At 39.4% G+C, this 21,096-nt stretch overlaps 1 protein-coding gene across 11 annotated transcripts in view; it reads right to left on the bottom strand.

Annotated features, from left to right (window-relative positions):
- Positions 1-21,096, bottom strand: part of adgrb2 (adhesion G protein-coupled receptor B2) — a 286,386-nt gene that overhangs the window by 102,485 nt on the left and 162,805 nt on the right. For all 11 annotated transcript variants that reach the window (XR_012599510.1, XM_074686141.1, XM_074686147.1 and 8 more), the window contains 8 exons: positions 12,864-13,028; positions 12,172-12,336; positions 10,783-10,884; positions 8,442-8,548; positions 7,276-7,470; positions 6,713-6,781; positions 6,069-6,177; positions 5,701-5,847 (listed from right to left, as the gene is read on the bottom strand). Coding sequence is in view for 10 of the 11 variants with exons in the window: in XM_074686141.1 (XP_074542242.1) it covers positions 5,701-5,847; positions 6,069-6,177; positions 6,713-6,781; positions 7,276-7,470; positions 8,442-8,548; positions 10,783-10,884; positions 12,172-12,336; positions 12,864-13,028 (1,059 nt within the window). In the remaining variant the exon portion in view is untranslated. The remainder of the gene's footprint in view (positions 1-5,700; positions 5,848-6,068; positions 6,178-6,712; positions 6,782-7,275; positions 7,471-8,441; positions 8,549-10,782; positions 10,885-12,171; positions 12,337-12,863; positions 13,029-21,096) is intronic.

Below are 21,096 nucleotides of genomic sequence, written 5' to 3'. Positions count from 1 at the left end.
GCACAAGCACCTCTTCACTTTTCTTTACTCCGTATACATGTATTACTCAGCCTTCCCTTCTTAAGAACCCTCTTTCTTGTCCGTCTGCTCTCCAGTGGTCGCCCATCCAAGCCTCCCCTGTTGTTGTTGCCATTTACCAAACCTGCTTTCCAAGTTTTCCGCCCTTTTCAAAGTCAGTTTTTACAACCTCTCGTCTTCCACCATCCTTTCAGTGTTCTTTAGCCAAAAAGCGGGGGCTCCTAAGGAGACATGGTGTCCCTCTGTAAATGTCACTTTGTCTCAAGTGGAGAGGGGCTGAAGGACACAGAGAGGGAAAGTAAGGAGGGAAAGAGAGTTCATGTGGAGAGATGCCACTCCCTTCTTTGCCCTTTTAGGTTTAGAGAAGCGATAGAGGAGCATACATGGGCACAAAGAGGGGACAGAGGAATAGACAGAGGGAGCCGATGCTATCAGACGCATTGGATGACTCATCCAAAAAATTTGTCTGCCTGCTGCCTGAGAGGTAATACTCAGGAAGAGAGATGGCTGTGAGAGACAGACAAGTAGAGAAAGACATGAAAAACAAAAAGATCTTCACAGTGGAGGGGATAAAAGCAATTGTGAGAGTGCAAGTAGGCAATGAAAAAAAAAAAAAAAAAACAGATCAAAGTCAGTATGAGAAAGCCTGTGCGTGTGATGGATCCTAATTGGACAGTGTCTGCGAAGGCATGCAAATGAGAAAGGCAGTGTATTGTGGATAAATGGTAAATCAGTGTGTGGGGGGGTGGAAGTCCTGCACTCCAGTATGATTAATACCACAAAAACACTCAATCACAAAACTTTAATTTCCCATGAAGTGACTTTTCGTCACTGTTCGCTTGCTGAACATCTAAATGATTGGTGGTCAGCTGTAATCCAGCAAAATGGCAAACCACCAGTCACCAGCTGCAAACTTTAATATGCAGTTTGTCAGGGAAAGATATGCTCAGAGTTGAGGCTTAGCCATAATTTATGGTTTTAATCAAATATCGAAAGCTCCATCCAAACAGTTCCATGTGAGTTACTTTTCTTTCTGCTCATGTTTCTTCTGCAAGTTTGCTTCTTTCACAACTTTTTCACACAGAGCAGAAGAAAGTGAAGAAAATTCGCTGACCGGTAGAATACAATCAATTAGCCGTATTTAAACAGACAGACAGGGGAATGTGCTCAAAGAAATTAATTGCCCGCAGTTCTTCTATTTAAGGAGATTGTGCTTTCAATTCCCATACCAAATGTGCTGGAGCACCACTCCACCTCTCTCAACAAGGGGGACGACAGACCATTACGGAAAAGGATCTCCTGAATGAGTTTGAAATATAGAAATGTTTTTTAAAAGATCAAGGTAAATCTTTCGTAGGCAGAGTGTGAAATGAAAAACAGGCATTATAGATCTTTTTTTTCCTTATAGACACCCAAGCTCCCTATGGAGCAAACGCACCAGCAGGCACTGAAAGACAGATAAGTAGAATGAGAAAATTCACCTCTTAACCAAGCAGTTACAGTTATTCAAAAATCAATAGCGCTTAAATGTTTACTGCAACACTTGAGCTTGAGTTAGCAAGCATGTAGCTGAGTTAAGCTAGCGATTAAACAAGCGTAAAAGGCTAGTTGAAGTTAGACTAGCAGTTGATTGAGAAGTATTTACCTTCAAACTTAAATGTTAGCCTTGTTAGCTGCAATGCTAGCTCCAGGTTTTTGCCATGCGCTAAATATTCAGATATAGGAGATGTCCATCCCCTAATTGCACAACTACTTACAAACTATTCCAATTAAAGATAATAATTCTTTGTTTTGGCACCATTAGCTTCCTAAAAGTGGCAAACTTTAAGCTAACGTTGACTTTTTCAAACAGCTACAGTTCAAACTACATACGTGTGTGACTGTAACACGTCAAAGATCAGTGTTTATGTGGGTTATGGGCTAGCTTCAGTGATACTCTTAAGGTAATAGTGCATCACAAAATGCATTTACCAGCAGTGACTTACCAGGAATGTTAATATATTGCTGGCTGATTGAAAATTGGTCAAAATCCGTCCCAGCTTTTGACCAGTCAAGCAATTCATGAGCCCATCAATTGGTTGTGTGTGCTTTAAACTCTTCATGCAGTGCACACAGAAAGATGTCAGTGGTTCTTTATGAGCATGTTTAGGCCGTCCATCTTCAATAGGCTTTCATTATGGAGTAAATGAGCCAGTCAGACTGATAGCAATCAACCAAACTCACTGACTGACAATGAGAAGAGGCCGAGCCACCACAGGGGCACAGCGTATGAACCGTGTGTTGACACATTAAGCCACACGCAGGTTTGATGGAACAATTAACTAAATAGCATAAAATGTCAATGGCATGTGCTAAATATCATAGGAGGAAAGGCTCCCAAGATGGTGGTGTAACACAGCTTTTCACTGTAATGCTTTTTACATGCTTCAAGAAACAACAACAACCCACACTGCAAGAGTTAGGGACACAAAAAGATGGAGGGAAAAGGCATCAAAGCAAGAGCAAAGAACAACAGCGAAACAATATAAATGGTAAAAAGTAGGTGAACATCACACTGCTACAGCGTTTAACAAGGCTCATGTTTTGTTTTTCTCTATTTCCAGCCAAAAATTCATCCTATGAGATGTCTAAAAATTCAGTACCTTAAAAACAATTCCAACAAAACAACTAGTGGGCAACTTGCAAAAAGACTTTGTTGCATAAAAGCATGCTGGATGAAGCGGTGGTAGGTGGAAGAGAGAAAATAAGCTTGTCAAGTGAATAATAAAAAGACGGAGCGAAGTGATTTGAGGTAAAGTGCCCTGAGGTTGGAACAAAGGTTGCCTTGAACGCCAATCAAAGGGAGTCTGTGTCATCAGTGCGAGTCAGAGGTCAGAGCCAGCTCTGCCTTCATCAGCCTGCAGCCTGTCTGAACTTTAATTTGGGCAGAGGACGGTGTGCCAGACAGGAAGTCTGCCAGTCTAATTTCCTGTGGGATGTGACCTTTGCCTCAGTTTCTAGTCAGTCGCATCTGCCACAGTTATTCTCTTATCTAATGTAAATCCCCTTTTTGCTAATTCTTTCGAGTCCCTTTCTTCCCTCTTTTTAAACTCTCATTGCTTCTTTCTTGTGTTGTCCTTCTCTCTGAAGTCTCCCTGAACCTTTATTTCTCGATGAGCATTTGGACAGTCACTCAAGCTCGTTTTCTTGGCTCCACTTTAAACCACATGGAAGAAATTCACAGCCATTAACGCTAACAGCAGGTAACTTTTCTGTGTTGCTAAAAGCAAAAAGACATCTTTCAAAATGGTTCGAGGACTCGCGGCTCTCAAGGGGATGGAGCACATGTCTTCGCAGATTAAAGACCTGCATCTTATGAAAAGCCCACAAGAGCCTCTTTACAGTCCAAGTCCTTCTCGGCATTAGCCTTTGACGTCCTTGAGAAGTCATCTGCCTGCCTGCCTGCATGAGAAACATATGTGAGGGTGTGAATTCGCACTGGCATAACTTCTTGGTCCGACCTTGGCTGAAGTAAGGGTTGAGTGAGGTCCTCATGTGCCTCAGAATGAAAAGTGCTACTGAGAACAACATAGAGTAGATCCAAATTAAGATTCTGAGATGCAGATGGAAGCCCGGCTAGTGTATTTCCTTAAATATGTGGTTGTTTTTCCATCTGGAATAATGTCTACAGGTGTATCATCTACTTTAACCATTGTTTTAAGTTACCTGTAAGTTACAGAGAGTTCAAATATGATGAGCTATGCAACAAATTAGGCTTCTTTACAGCTAAGCTGTCCTCCCGACCTCCTCTTATTGGGCTGGAAGATATTTCTTGAAAGTAGGAATTAACAGTGTTAAAGCAGTTACTTTTTCTGGTGACGGGTAATCTAATTAATTACTATTTCAAACATTACAACGCCGTTTCAATTATTGACAGCGTCACTATGTATCTGACCTGGCTCTAGAGGCACAGGCACAAGAGCTGCAAATAAAATGTGGAGAAAAGCAACAGACACATAAGTAATGATGAATACAATCATGTTGACACGTCTTCAACAAAGAGCTGATGCTTAAGTAAACTTTTCAGCAACAAATATCACACAGCCACCTGTGTGTGTGTCTGTGTAACCCGCTGTCAGAGAGGATCCCCTGCACCTGCAGCATCTTTGGATCAAACCAACAAGAGGGAGAGGGGTGGATGCTGGAGGTTTGAATGTAGGGCACAAGTAGCGGACTTGTTGTGACTTGAAAGAATATTAGAGATGACAGGACCAGACTTAAAAACAATTGGTTAATCGAGATAAATCAAAAGTTGGGGGTGGAGCAGAAGACAGAAATAAAAAGTGGCCGAATCCCTCCTAAATCTGGAGTGGTGCAGGTCTATCTGACCTGGCTTGCTCAGAGAGACACAGGACAGGAGCTGCAAATTTAATTTGTGCAAGTCTGGAGCGGTCTGTTCAGTTAATTCTGATGTTTTCAGGATGGAAGTGAACAGCCACCACTTCAATGGTAACATTATGTCCCAGGGGAAAACCTGCTCAAAATCTGAATTCTTTTGCAAAATTAACGGTTTTTCAAATAAAGTAACACAATAATTACTTTCCCTGGTTACTATGTAAAACTTATCTTATTTCATTGAGGAATAAGTAATTCTGTTACTAATTCAATACAACTTTTTGGGGAGTAACAAGCAACAACAACCAATTACTTTTCAAAAGACTTTTGCCCAAAACCATATATAAATAAGCAGCTTTCTACCATAATTCTCCTAGTCTGATCGAGCTCATGATCAAGTCAATGCTGACACAAAAGCATATTTTTTTTAAGTGATAAGCTGTATTTAAGCTACATTTCTGCTCAGAACGTTTGCTGCCCAACTCTTAGACCAGCCAAAAGGCAATATGTTGCATTACACACAAACATTTCTTCAATATAAAACACAGCACCACAGGTTGACACAAAAGATGTTCTTTCATCTAAATTCCAAACTTAAAATGAAAACTTAACCCAAAAATCAACATTAAAAGTACAGACCAAAAAGAGTGACATGCATTTGCCATTGTAGCCTGTTGCAAAACACCTGAACAGTTGTTTTAAACACAAGCCCTGCCTTAGACAAGCTAGGAGAAATTCCTTGATTGGTTGGCCATTAGATTTCAGAGGGCACACTCCTGTCTGAGCCACCCCTTGGACACACCTCTGCTTCATACTGAAGTCGCACTTTAGACAAAGTTTTACAAATATTTGTCTGTACAATTACACCACCAGTTTAATTTTGATACCAATGAAATAAGCCTGTGGAAACAACCTGTGAGCCGCCATCATGTGATCACTGATCTCCAACTTGTTTACATAGGAGCCAGGAGGACTTAAGTCCAAGGTATGTTTTAGTTTTGTTTTTACAGTAGTCCTTAGAACACATCCATCCATCCATCCATCCATCCATCCATCCATCCATCCATTTTCTTAAACGCTTATCCTGTTCAGGGCCTATCCCAGCTGTCATTGGGCGAGAGGCGGGGTACACCCTGGACTTGTCGCCAGCCAACTGCAGGGCTGACACAGAGACAACCATTCACGCACACACTCACACCTAGGGACACTTCAGAGTGGCCTTAGAACACTTGTATCTGAAATTTTCTGCAGCATCGTCAATAATATATCAAACTACCCCGGGTCAGCAGACGATCTCAATATGCATACCTTCTGTCGGAGCGGTGAAGACCTCTTTAGGGATGTAGAGCTTGTCCTCAGCAGTTCTGGCCCAGTCCTTCATCCCTCTCCGGCCCTTCATGGGAAAGTTGATATCGCTTGAAACTGCTGACACCGGCTCTCGCTGGATGGTTATCACTGTGCAAGAAAGAGATACAGAGGAAAAAAAAAATACTTAAATGTAAGAGCAGTTCCAGCTTGAGTTGAAACAAAGAACTCCTACAGGGATGGTGATAAAAATGTGATGAAAAATGCTCATCTTAAAGTCACATGTAAATCCCAATCTTAAATAATTGCCACTTACATTAAAATCAGTGGCATTCTCTACTATCTTCTAATGCCTTTTACATTACACTTACTGAGGTTGTTGGTAACCACCAGGAAACTCTGAAAAGGCTTCTGGGCTTCTCCAATGAGGTGAATAAAGTCTTCTAATATCCTCATCAGCAAAGCGGCACCGGGAGCGACCTGTGGGTTGGAGAAATGAAAAAGAGAGACAGGCATCCATCACCATGTCATCATAATTATAATCTCTAGACAACTTTCAATAAGACATGTCTCCCAATTTGACACATTTTTATTCATTGCATTATCCAGACCAGTGAATTTGTTCCACGGTGGTAAATTGTAACCCCTGGGGTTATTATATCACATTTGGTTGCTTGTTTATTGTGTCCAGATGGCAAAGTAAACACACCTAGACTCAAGGGCATTAAGCTGCTGGGTCACACACAGAATCACAAAATGAGCACCCATACTCAAGCTCAAGAGGCAAAATTAATAGATGGTCATTGTGTTTAGTAAACAGGTGTGTTTTTATGACTCAAATGAAAAGTTAATGTGGGATGTGGTCATATTTTACAATACACTCAAATTCACTTCTGCACATGCAAAATAAAGCCCTAAATCACTCTCACTTCAGCCTCTCTTCTGTACAGAAGCAGGAAACAGAATATGGTAAAAAGGCACACTTACAGTGACACACACAAATGTAGAGTTTTACCTGATGAGCGTCCTCCCACTTCTCTAAATTTTCCATGTCCAACATGTGGCTGATTATCTGGAAGAATTTCTACACACAAGATGAAGATGTTCTCATTAAGTGCTACAGAAGGCCATTAGATTTTGTTACCTCATTTGTATGCATGCAGTCTCAAGTGTTAGCCTTTGTCTTGTAATTTGTAGCTGAAATGTACCCATCAACAATTAGTACTGCAACAGTACTGCAATTTATTCCCTGTCAAGTCTACAACTGTAGTCATCAGTACATAGGCAAAGTGTAAAACATAAAATAATGGCTGTCAAACAGCAGGATTTTGCTCCCTCACAGGCAGTGGAAAGAGGAAAAAACGCTGCAAAAAAAATCCCTTTGAGGCCATAGCAACTGTGTTGCTGTAGTTCATTGTTATGCACACCTTGTGCAGCAGAAAGTCTAGCTTCCACATTGAATAAATTTGCAGGCTTTGCAACAGAATCTGTGTGTGAGAGTGTGTCTGTGACGGCTGTGTTTGGTACGCTTTGTGACTTGAAGGTAGCTTCAAAAGGGGGCTCGGCGAATGCGCTTACCTGCACGTCGTCGGGAGCTGGGATGTAGGTTGCTCTTTTGAAGGTGTCCGTCACATTTCGCAGAATCTCCGTGGAAAAGAGAAGGTCGCCACTGTAGTAGCTCCTCCTCTGCAAGAGGTCCAGGAGACTTCTTACGATCTGAGACATGCCCTCCCCGGCCAGGGTCCTCTGACCCTTCGCGAGATGCTCTCGTAACTATAGGTTGTACATTTGGAAAGAGACAAGAAATTGAGAAAAAAGTTAGGTTTTCCATCTGCTTGTTGCATCAAGACAAACAAATGAAACCTGTTTGCACTTACTGTTGGAAACCTCTTAGGTATATTGCACATAAAATGTCAAAAAGAAAGAAACCCAGACTGAACACCATAGATCATTTTTTTTGATTTATAGAAATCACAGGAATGTTTTAAATATGAGCCATCGAGGTGTTTTATATAACTATAGCAGACATGGTCAGATCTTTCTTTGTGCTTAAAACAGTCAAGTAAAAAGAGGCCTTACAGCACTCAGGCAGAAACTGGATCACATAGAGATGCAGAAAGCAAGACTTTGTGTATGTGAAATGCAATACACGGCACAGAGAGAAAGAGAACAAGCCTGGAAGAGTAGAAGATAACAGCAATCACAAAATTAATTATTGACTCCTTGTGTTAATGAAAGGTTGTAACAGAAGCGAACAATCAGCGATGTCATGCACAATCCCTGACCGCCATCTCCCCCGGTCGCCATCTCAGAGATTGGTGGAGGTTAAAGTTCACAAAGCAAACAAACAGTGCAGCTGATGAACATGTTCATTAGCTATGTTTATTAATTGATAAGTCTGAGCTCTGTAAAAGCTAATTAGAGATACCGACAAGCCTTGAGTAAAAACACTCTGAGTTCTGAGCAAATGTTTTTGAAAAGGTAAAAAAGTTAACAAAGTTGAACAAAGGTACATGATGGGTGAAAACGGAAAAGTAAGACAGGAAGTAACTTTAAAAATCAGAGCCACAACGCTATCATAAAGTCACTAATGAGGCTGACAGGTTGTGAAAAGGTGAGTTATGAAAGAGAGTGATTTGGCAATTAACTGCAGCACTCCTTTTTTCTGCTCTTGATGATGGTTCTGAAACACTGCAAAAGGTTTCCTGAGTTTGGGTGTGCTTTGCATTAAAGAGGGAACTTACAGATATATGTAAATGTCTATAATCAAGTGAGACGCATCTGGCGAAGCTCGGAGGACCCCAGAAAGCAACTCCGTTATTGTCCAGCATGCAACGACGACTAGCAGATCCTACAGAGACAAGAGAGACAGTTACGTCAATAAGGATTTATGACACTGGCAGATGAAGACTGTTTAAGGACATAATAAATTACAGCTGAAATTAGCATGAACTTTGCAGCTATGACCCAGTGCAACATTAAGCAGCAAACAGAAACAGTGGAAGGATTTCAATTTTAAAAAACAGGTGTTCAATATTTTTTTCCACCTTAGGGTCAGGGGTCACACAGTAGGTGTTTTTTTTTTGACAGAATTCCAAGTGATAAATGAAAACCACAACACCGTTACAGTATTGATTTATGTAAAAGTAAAAAAAAAAAAAAAAAAAAAGGTCAGATTTCTGAATTGCCTTTTCCTGGGGCAAGAAAATATCCTGGTTAGTTGCATCTATTGAATATTAATATTTTTTTGCAGGGCTACAGTTTTTGGTAAGTCACACCTGCTGGCTATTCTAACCTGGCATCCAACAAATAAACCAGCAATGGCTGCCAAAATACAGCACTTTACCAAGACAAAACCCAGTCCCCAGCCAAATAAATAATCACTTACTGACTCAAACTCTGTCTTTTTATGAGTAATATGGGCATAAATAAACAGTCAAGTTTTTCAGTTGATTAAATTACGTCTCTGATTTACCTTAAATGTGATGTACTTTAGGCTATAATGTTACCTTGGCAGGAAAGCTAATTTAAGCAGACCTGTTCCGAGGATAGAGCCAACACTGTAGTTTAAACGATGTGAAAGCCATTTTTCAGGCTTCTGAATCACATTTGCTCTTGGCTTGTATTTTAAGGAAGAAAATACCTGAAGTGACAAAATATTTTCTGTTTCTGCTTTTTGTAGTACAGAGCAGTACAAAGAGAAAGGTTGTACAGCAAGATGTTTGGGAGGCACAGTGATCAGTTTTACACAAAAAAGGTTCAGCTGCATTCAAGTCTGACATTCCAAGTTTAAAAAACATCACAAGGAAATATTGGTCCCATTGTCTTTTTATATCAGAGCTAGGTACTACCTTTAAAGGATAAATTTACTGAGCAGTCAACAGTAATTTCAGCATTAAAGACACTTGGGAGTAGTACACCACTTTAAGACCTGAATTACTTTGTCAAAAGCTAGTATATCTTTATATCAGCATCACCTAAACATTTTACCTTGCTGTAAATGTTGCTCCACCATTATTTCACCATCCCCTCAGAGGTTATTTGAAACTCTATCCATACGAGCAGCACTTATCTTGTTGATTATCCTGTGTGAGGCTTCTTACTTTCTCTCCCTTAACCACTTAGTTCAGGCCAGCCTGCCAATGTTACCACCTGGTAGCTAGCTTGAGCAGAAGCTAGCTACCAGGTGGTAACATTAGGGGGCCTGACAATGTGCTGTTTCTCCTGCTGGACACTTTCGGGTGCCTGATGGATATGTTCATGTTTTTCCATGTTTTCACCTTTGAATTTTCTGTTTATTGAGTGGAGCATCTTGAGGTTTTTAGCTGCTTGTGATGCTAACAAACAGTACAAACATGTTGTCACGTAGCAAGCAGCCTTAAGTTGGATATTCTTTGAGTGATATTTTATGAGATAGAAAGAATTTGAGGAGTAAGAGCGATATCAGCTAATCTTTCAGGTAAGCTAACCGACAACTAGATAGCTGTTATGTACAAGCTAGCATCCTTTAAGGATTAGGAATGGTCTTTTGCTCCTATTCAAGACTACTGTTCTTATCCCTCTGCATTTTTTGCATAATTATAAGGACTTTTTTATCCCCTCATTTATTTTCCTTACCTTTCTTTGACTGCTCATAAAAACTATAAAAAGTCTGCCGCTTGTGTGGCAGACAAACTCACCATAGACTTACCTAATAGTGCTGGGTGCTAGTAACAAACTTTTGAGGATGTAAATCATTTTATTGTCATTGCATGACTTGCACACAATGAAATATTGAGCCTTTTTTTTCAGAAATTTTCCAAGCAAGTCTATTAAGATTCTTTCTGTCTCTCATTCTAGCTAGGAAGCACTGCTCAATACTATTATAAATGCTAACTTGGATGCTAGCATGCATTTTAAGGCCTACATCCCACTTTTGAGACATTTTTGAAGCCGGCTTGACATTTTCTCAGGTTTTTGTGTTGTAACAATTTTATTTTCTATTAACGGCAGTCAGGTTGAACAACCATCATTTAACAAAAGCTCAGGCTTGAATATGCTAACCGCTAAACAATACAGACGAATAAAGCAAACCATGTGACTGACCAGTGGCATTAGTTGGACACTTGTTGTAGACAGTTTCTCCAGCGGATGCTCTCTTCCATGCCATAGCAAGAAGGTGCTCATCTTTACATATCTCATGAGGAGCTGCAAACGTGGGCGAGAAACACACAGAAAACGTGAAGTGAAGCACATTCAAACATTCACACTGCTAAAAGAAAAATCCCCACGCACATGCTCCCACAGACACATACATAGCCAGCAATAAAAAATAGAAAAGTTAGCCAGAAAAGCCAAAAAAAAAAAAAAAAAAAAAAAAAGATTCAAATCAATGTTCTCCAACAGCAGCTCCCTATCCTATTCCCTTTTACATTGCTCAGTGCTCTCTGTCAGTGTCACTGGCTCAGTACAGTATCTCATTCCCTCTTCATCTTACTCCCTCTCTTTATTCATCTGTTTTCCCCCTCCCTTTCTTTCATAACCCTGATGAAAAACGGGGGAGAGTGCTCTGAAGATATTCCGAGGGGGGCAGACGAGTGTTGGCAGAGGCGATGCAAAGAGATGAAGAGGGACGGAGCGAAAATAGAGAGAAAGGCACAGAGAGACAGAAAAAAAAAAACGAGATGATGTTCCCCCTGCAATGCCAACAGACTAGATCCTAGCCTTAGTGTAAAAGCAGCTTGAGAGCTACTCAAAACAAAGGGGTCATGTTCGAAGCTACACTTTAAAGTTTATCATCTGTAGCCAGGAAGAGCTCGCTACAGCAATGTACATGCGTTTCATTCAGGGTTACAGAGAAAATGAGCTTTCATATCCACATGCACACACAGATACAGTCAAGAGGGATTCTTATTAAAACACACTGTTTCCTGCAGAAGCTGACACTCTGACATTACACATCCCTGCTTCTATCAAGCAGGGAAAGAACAGAAAGCAAGCGAGTAAGATTAGTTCAACCAAAACAATGTTAAAGAGCAGAGATATGAGGAGAAGTGGAGAATCTCTGAGGTAAACAGGGGATAAAATGAAAGCACCACAAGACAAGGACAAGAAAAATCAATGGAGAGGTAGAGACGGATGGGTATGTGAATCGACAGGATGGCAGACGAGAGGCAGTTAAAGATGAGAAGAATGCAGTTCTAAAATTGCGATAGAAGCCTTTAGCTGTGGTGCGAACCACTGGGAATCACTTCTATTCTGCCTGACAAATAGTGCACATATGCAGATTGGGTACACACACACCACACACAGATACACACACTCTTTAGTCTCTGTCAGGGATTCAGTAAGAGAGGCATGCAGAAAAATGCACCCACCCAGATAAAAGTGTTAGGGCAAAATAGACTTTCAGGCATAAATATACATGAGCTTATACATATACTGTATGTCTTCCTCACTGTCTAAGCTGATAGATATGTGCATATCCCCACTGACCTGGGCATTTCTTCTCATTACAAGAGCGGACCTCCTCGCCTGAGCCATCGCAGGGATAGCCCTGTAGTCCGCTGCCCTCACACATCCTGAAGCGACGCTGCCAACCAGAGTCACATGTCTTACTGCAGAGACTCCAGTGGTTCCAGCTGCCCCAGTTACCCCCTCCTTGGAGACGAGGAAAGCCACCAGGGGAGTTTAGAGAGCAGGGGAGGATTCAAGGGAATGAGGGTTAAAAAAGGAGGGATAAAAAACATTAATTTATTTATTTATTTACTTTTTTATAGAGCATCTTGTCACAATTATAATGATTTTGCTGAATTAATTTATGATTGACACAGGCACATCATTAATCAATCAGCAATAGTGGCTCTTGGCAGCAGTTTTAATAATAAAAAAAAAAAAATCACTTGTACTCAATAGTGTGTAACCATTAAAGTTTCAAGGCTTCTTTAATTTTTATGCCGTAGAATCAAGTTCAAAAGTTAAAAAATGCACAGTTCCTGTTCCCTCCTAGGCTACCGTAGAAACCAAACAGCAGCCAAATTGGATCCCAGTCCATGATTTGCTAGCATACGGTACATGACTCAAAGAAGACCTTATAGATTCATTTGGATAATGCAGGTTTCATGTTTCCATAATGACATTAGAGAGCATGCCTGTGTGAGTATTTAGCATCCATTCGTGCATCTTACCGCTGCAGGAAGGGTTGGTGCATTCTCTGCTCTCCTGATGGGGGCCCTTACATTCAGCCCAGCCGTGCACCGATGCGCTGCAGCGTCTCTGCCTCTCCTGTGTTCCCATGTTACAGGTCACGCTGCATCTCGACCAAGGCCCCCACTCTAACCACTGGCCCTCGACTGCAGAAAGGATACGGGTAGATATGTGTAGAGACAGGGAAAAGGGATGAAAGTGGAAGGTGGGAGATTTTGAGAGACACAGGGAATTCAGGGTAAATTGATTCAGATTTTTGAAGGATATGAGGGAGGATGTGAGCGGGAAGGAAGGTGCGAAGGGAGAAAAGACAAAGAATAAACAAAGTCAGTGGGCTTCAAGTAAACAGAATACAGAACGAGTTGGAGCGAGAACAAATAAAAAACAGAGGGTATTTGATTTTCCATAAATAGAAATAAACAAACACAACATACTTCATGGGTTTATGGACATTTTGAAAATTTCAATCTAGGAAAAGGCTGATTAGAATTCCTTTAATGCTTTGTTTTTAAGAGTTCATGCAGAGTACAGTCAGTTGGATTTTCCTTCAAAGTGTTTTTTTTTTAAAAAGAAACCGCATTTCAACTTTTGACTGAGCAGAAATGGAAAAAAAGGAAATCAGCACAATCCAGTACAGACTGTCAGACAATGCATGAATACCAAATAGCTGATAACATACACAGGTGGACTTACAGCTCCAAGTGTCCCTTTTTTTAGGAAGCATTGCTGGCGTAACATCAACAACAACAGGCGGATTAATCATTTATGGGCAAAAATGTTCTTTTAAAAAGCTCTATATATTCCATCAACTCCAGGGAAAGTGAGAGTCTTAACAATGAAGGAACACAATGTTCCTATTTTGAAAAAGAAGATGACAAATGATAGTAAATTTCAGTAAAATTCTTTCCAAGCTGTACTCGGTGCATGGTTCTGATTGGAACTATAATCATTTAAAGTAGACAATAACTCTTTGGTATTCATGAACACTGCTAAAATTTCAACCCATATTGTCTGAAGATTTATTTTTACTCATGCCAGTAATTCTCAAAAATGAGTCACTTTTCCTATCTTCAGGAGGTTTTATGGAGAACATTAATTCACCTCATAGTACACAGCTTTCCAAATTGTTACCAGGCTGCGTCAGAGACCTGATTCTGATTGGTCAAATCCTCAAAATTGGCAGTGATTAATCCTCTACAATAACAGATATGAAAGTTGTTTCAAATCAATTTTTCAGGAAAAAGTTCTGACACATTTCACCTCTGCCTGTTGACTCTGTGGCAAAAACATGAACATCCATTTGCCTCTTAGATTGATGATAAAAAGTTTACATCTTAAACTTGTTTCGAGGGTCCTGCTTACCCTTTATGGATTTTAATTTCCCGAAAAACTGGTTTATAACCATTTGTATGTCACACTAATAAGTATGTAATTGTAACAGTGGGCTAGCACAATACTTAAAGCAGTCAACAGTTATATACAAACACATCTTCCAGCTATTTGTTGATAAAGACATAATAGTGCTTAATGGCAGCCGCAAAATTCAATTTGTGTTTCCTCCAGCCGACATACTGATGTAGCCTTGAGCTATGCTTTGGATATTTCTTTCCTCATGGTATTTTACAACAGACAGATAACACTTCTGTAGGATTTATTCAGTTAAAAAGCATTAAATCCTCCTTTAAAAATGCATGTTAGATCCATTTTCATACACGTATCCGGAATTGACAGGGTTTGTGGTCCAAGCAAGTCAACCCAGATGTCCCTCTACCCAGTTTTCTTGTTCCTGCTTTAAGATCCCAAAGAGTTCCCAGGCCAGACGGGATATATAATCCCTACACCTAGCAGCTGGTCTGCCAAGGGGTCCAAGTCTCCATCAAAGTTGAACACACCTGAAAAAACCTTGTCCAGAGGAGGCATCCAGGAGGCATTCTTATCAAATGCCCAGACTATCTCAGTGAGAACCATGGCCTCAGACTGTTGTGTTCGATACACTTAAAATGTTTAGATCACAGCAAATATCTCTTTTGTAAGAATTGCATAAATACTTTGAGCTCTAAGAGTACATATCTTTGTAACCATCTAATGAAGAGAAATTCTTCATCATTCTCCATTTAGGATTATTTTTCTCAATGCTGAGTCTGCAAGGAAATGTATCTCTTCAGCCACCAACTGCTCAACTGTCTTCACCTGCTTCACTGCTAGACTGGTTGCATCAAGAGACTTCAGCTCTACATTTTCGCTCCAGTAGAATAGTTGCTTTACTAACACAGATCCAGTCTCAACAGCATGCAGCATACTCCAATAAAAAAAATAAATAAATAACACAATAACCTAAAACACAGCAAAATACCTCATTCAGTGAAAGAAGGCAAAGCGCTTTTCAGAAGTTCATTACGGCCAGCAAAGCCTTCTCATTTCACAGTTATTTGTTTAGCTAAAAATAGTGTTTGGTGCAGCTTTAAACTTGATTTACACCATTTGGGGGTGCTTCACTCTTAAATGGGATGCCAAAAACAAGCTAAAGCCAGGGTCATACTTTTGTGCCTAGAGACTAAGCCTTGCTGGAAAGAAAATAAAATATAGATATATAATCTTTCAGTTACAGCAAACCCTGTGGAAATGTGTCATTGAAATAATGCTACAAGAGAAAAAAAATTGTCCTTACAGTGGCATGTCTATACTTGATGCTTCTCTGTGCATGTGCTCTAAGGCAGTGCAGTTTCCCATCTATTTGTCACTGTATTTACAAGAACACCAATTCAAAGTGAGAACTTTGAGCTCAGAATGATACATCGAGCCAACACAACCCACACACAGGGGCTTAAAGAACCAGAGAAAGTGAAATACAGTGGTGTAAGTGTATTTGTCTGCTTCTCCCAAGTGGGAAAGCATTGCCAACTCTCCTTGGTGATGTGGTCAATCACGCTGTGTGCAACTTGTACAATGTTCCAACGAGCTGGGGCCAATGCTGAGTCGGTTGTTACTCAGTGTGGGACTCTAAGTGACTTTCTCAAATCCAATCCTGAGTGATTAGAGTGACGAACCGCAAGCAGCTTTGAACAATAGAACATACATGGAATTGATTTTATGGCACCTCTAATCTTTCCATTATTTTAACAAGTTCCTAGCTTACATGCTCTCCAGCGGCAGCTCATACACAGACAATGGCATTATGGGTTCATTGCATTAAGTCTACTTTGTAATAGTTTGTACTTGAATGTGAGGATCTCTTAACATTATAGTGCACCAACACTTTGTAGAAGTCTGATTCTTGTTATGTTGAACTCGTCCTACACTGTAAAATGTAATTTTAATCCTTACTTTAAATAAAGAGTGATTGTAAGTGATATCTGCTTAATTTGTTGACTTTCCTAGTTTATACTTAGTTAATATAACTTTCTGGTGATGAAAGTAGTTTAACTCATCAGGCTAAAGTAACCTTCACTTAAATGCTGTGGGTGAAGATTAACCATCATCAAACCCCACGTTAATGTTATGTCTTTAATTAAGGACCAACCGTCAGTAAAAAAAAAAACAAAAAAAAAACAAAAAAAAAAACACTGTTAAATAGCACCAAAATACTGGCAAACCTGCTGCCAGTACTTTCCTGTTGTTTTACTGCAAAGACATTTTTGTTGTGATGGTATTTTCTAACCATGAGTAAGAAGGAAATGCAGTGGATATGAGACCCTGCTGTACACCAAGAGGTTAAACTGTTGGGGTCACAGACCGTCTGTGCTCATCTGCACAGACCAGCTGCCTGTGCTGATCTGCACAGACTGGCTGTGCTCCACAGGGCATGGGCCTATGTAGTTCATAGTTTTTACAGTGCATTTAGTGTTTAGGCTACCAAATGAGATTTTTGATGGGTTCAGGTTCAGACAGACAAGGCAGCTGGTTGTTGCTATTGAGCATAAACAGCCCGTCTGTGCTATTTAGAGCACAGACAGCCTGAACCCTCTGTGCAACATGTCAATGTACAGCACGATCATATATCCACTGAATTTCCTCCTCACTCACGATTACAATAGGCCATTACAACAAAAAATGCTATTTGAACTTACATTTTATAGTGAACCTAACAAATGATTTTGTGTTAACTACACTCAAGGTTACTGTCACGACATGAGTTGTCCAGAAAAAAGGCTTTGTTAACTTCTATTTAATAATTAGTGATCTGCTTTAATTGGAAAATTTAAGGCAACCGGTTTCCTAAGTTTTTCAAGTAAAGTCAACAAATTACATTTTACCCTGTAGAGGGTAGACCTGATTTATGTCAAATTTAAAATACAAGGAGCAAGCTAAATGATGAAAAGTGATAGAGATTTTAAACAATTTTCCATGGGTTTAGCCATGGCAAGCTTTTATGTTAGCGCAATTTACCAAAGATGAGGGCGTGGTTTTTAACTCTGCTGTACATTGTCCTATCTAACCCTTATATCTCATGGATTAAAAAAGTGTTGGGCTTCACATATTCATATGCAACCATTTCATTAAGCAAAAAGCGCCCCCAAGCGACAATTCAAGATATCATCTTGTAACTTCTAACAGCACTGTTTCAGCTGCTTCTTCCACCCTTCATACCAATTACTTTTGTCCCTTCTTTTTTCAATTTTATTTGATCTTTTCTGGGACATGTGGGTGTTGACAAAATTCAAAGCAAAGATTAATTGAGGGGAGAACTGCAATGATGACTCTCAATGTCAAAATGTCAGTCAAAACCTCTTAGTTTATTGAGTTCAATCAAGTGTCACTGGAAAGGAGCTTTAGATGAGTGATGGATGCTAGCTTAAAATTAGATCAAACTAAGCTGGCCAACATGAAATGCATACTGTATGTTTATTTATCTTTTAGTATATGAGAGCTACAGTTGGCAGTAGAGTTATCATTGAGGCTCTGTTTTAATGTGTGTTTACCAGAATAAGCTGTGGGAAGCCATGAAGACCGCCCTGTTCCTCTCTTATGAATCCAACTTTTAAGTCAACTAGTTAAATAAAGAGCCAAACAATTGCTTTGAACTAGCTTGAATCCCTGGCAGGAACCATTCTGTGCTCATACAGAGGGGAAAAAAAATAATCTGTAGACACTTCCTGGCAGAATACAAAGTTAACTTTGGATCATAACAGCTAGTTTTGATCAATTTGGATGTAGCACAGCAACAGAAAGAACCATGTTTTCTCGCCAATACATTCCAACAAACTGTAATAAAAGCACAGCCATTGGTACCTGTACGTTCTTGACTCCAAGATAGATATGTTGGGCAGAAGGGTCATTTTTATTCTACCTGCACATGTATGCCTTTAAGGTCTTAAAATGAACTCCTAAAGATCTGATAAGATTGAATTATTATTATTATTTTTGTACTCATCTCTTATTTGCATGTATTTTATGTAACAGCTGTCATATTAACATCTACACCTCTTCCTGCCCTTGCATATAGTACACTATTTTGACCCATTGGCTAAGAATGTGTCAACATAGAAGACAAACCATTGTGAGAAGTTTTAGTAAAGGCTGTGGACATTAGCTTCAAATTTCATAACCCACAGTGGTTCATCATACTGTAGCTCAGACACCATTGAGAAGGCTCGACAGTAGACAGTATGGTCTGATGGCCTGAGTATATATTGCTTGAGGCACAACATGAGAAACCTACATATGCACACATAAACACAGGCACAGGCACTCACATAATACACACAAAACACACACAAATAGACAAGATCCATCAAAGCTTCATTTTCTATGCAAGGCCGTTTGTGCCAAAAGGCCCGTGCTGGTATTCATCATTTCAAAGGCCCCATGCCTTTGAACTCCTGAAAGTACACTGCATCTGTTGTGATATATTCACACACAAATACACAAACACACACAGCCCAGGAAGACACAAATACACAGATTTCCTTAAGGCCCCTGAAGGACGAGCCTACTCTGCTTTCCTAAACCCTCTCCTTCCATCACAGTTTCCAAAACATCCCGGAGGCTATACTTTAGATTACGACTTTTCCGTATTCTGTCCTCTTTGGGACATAACTCTGCAGCTGTTTTGGCTTTGGGGACAGTTTTATTTTATTTAAATATTAACCTTATAAAGCATCCTTTTTGAAAAACAAAAAAGGCCTCTCATCCTGATAACAAGCAAAACATAGTCAGTGGGAAGGGACGGGCCCAAGCCCAGATAGGTTCCAGCTGGATTCACATAAATTTATGTTTCATTTAACCAGGGGAAATAAGAAGATCCTTTTCCATAGCAATGATAAATAAAAAGCACTTACCCTGTGATAATTGCATTTCCTGTGAGTGATTACATCCTATATGAGCACACACACTCACTTGGACTGAGATCAATTGGGAAGAAAAAAACAGCAGCTTCCAATTTCGTTATAAGCTGTCTGATGTTTTAATGTCTGTACATCCATTAATGTCCAATGTTATGCAGAAACTATTTATATTCCGCCAGAAAGCATGGCGTAAATTAAACAAGGGAAATGGAATTTCCCTTTTAATGTCAATCCTTTCAAAGTAAGTGTTTTTTTTTTCAAGGAACACTTTAAAAAAATATAAGCACAGTGACAATGCATGTGCCTGATATATGAGTCGACTCTAGCAGGCTATTTATATCATGAGGTAAGCCGATGTCTCCATATAGAAAGTGACAGGCCCCAGTAATTGTTGGTTAAAATGTGCCCTACTTTTCCTTCAGGGTTGGCTCCACTGAGACGTTATTTCAATTGTCCCATTCCACTCCAATGGCAGCCTGATAAAGATGTCTCAGCTGGACAGACAGAGCAAGATTGGAGTAAGAGGAGTCCTGAGGTAGCCCAGACACTAGAATTAGTTAGGCCTGCACCACTGACATATAGCTGTTCTTGACAAGGTATAGGTCTAACAGGTAATCTCAGAGACAATCGGTAGAGAGTTCCAACCAGGCCAACCGTGGAAGGACTAAAGTCTGTCGTTAAAGGCTTGGATCTACTTTGATCCTGTAAAATGGCTGAGTCAAAGAGGTGGAAAAATGGGAGTGTATTCCATAGTTTATACCATATAATATGATGAAAATCAGGAGGTAGGAAAGAGGGGAAATCATGCTGCAGGCATGCCATGTTAGCACAATGGGAAAAAAAAATAATAAGTGTCCACTGTTATCCCAAATCTGGTTAGTTACAAATGAAACCATTTTTTTTTTTTTTTTTTCCGATTCAGCTTAATTTCATTCAGTATTTCCCATAACAACAGTGATATTTAACCACGTATTTTCAAGTGACATGTAAAAATTAACAGTGTGATGCTCACCTGAAAATTCCATGAAATAAGTAGTAAAGGTAAAACACACAAAGAGTAGACTTTGATGTTAAGAATTTAAGGATTTGACAGCTTTTTTGGGTTCATCAGTCTTCTTTGAACTGGGAGAAAAGATGCACATAGTCCTTCCTAACCCACAATTATATCAAATGACATTTCTCTGAAAAATGCTCCTTTTCTTAATGTACTCTTTTTGGCCATCCTGACAAATGTTAACACTCCCTGAATGTGAGATAATGAAGTACATCTGAGAGTGGTACATTGGCAATGGTAACATGCCAGTTATATATATATATATATATATATATATATATATATATATATATATATATATATATATATATATATATATATATATATATATATATATATATATATATGTATATATATATATATATGTATATATATATATATATATATATATATATATATATATATATATATATATATATATATATATATATATATATATATATATATATGTGTGTGTGTGTGTGTGTGTGTGTGTGTGTGTGTGTGTGTGTGTGCGTGCGTGCGTGCGTGTGTGTGTGTGTGTGTGTATGTATGTTTTCTCTGAATTTTGGCTCCATGTGAACTCATCAACAAAGCTTTAGATGACTGAAAGCAGAGCTCAAAGATTTATAAAAACTGCTCCTTCAAAACTGTGTAATTTAGAAACAAACCAAACAAAACGAAGAAAACAAAAAAAAAAAACAAAAAAAAAAAAAACAAAGGTGACATCATGACCTCAACACACCCATGGTATGTGTTATTGTATATGTATTATCCGAGCACTAAGATAGTAGGCAACTGGATTACATCTGTGTGATACTATTACATGTAATTGCAATATCACAAAGAAACATCACTGTTCTTTAGCGGTGTTTGACATGACAGACAGAAAACTCA

Source organism: Halichoeres trimaculatus, unplaced genomic scaffold (genome assembly GCF_033239565.1).
Source record: "Halichoeres trimaculatus isolate MK-OKI-2021-1 unplaced genomic scaffold, fHalTri1.1 fHalTri1_scaffold_14, whole genome shotgun sequence".
Lineage (NCBI taxonomy): Eukaryota > Metazoa > Chordata > Actinopteri > Labriformes > Labridae > Halichoeres > Halichoeres trimaculatus.
Note: the sequence above shows the minus strand (reverse complement) of the source record. Positions and strands in the feature narration are given on the sequence as shown.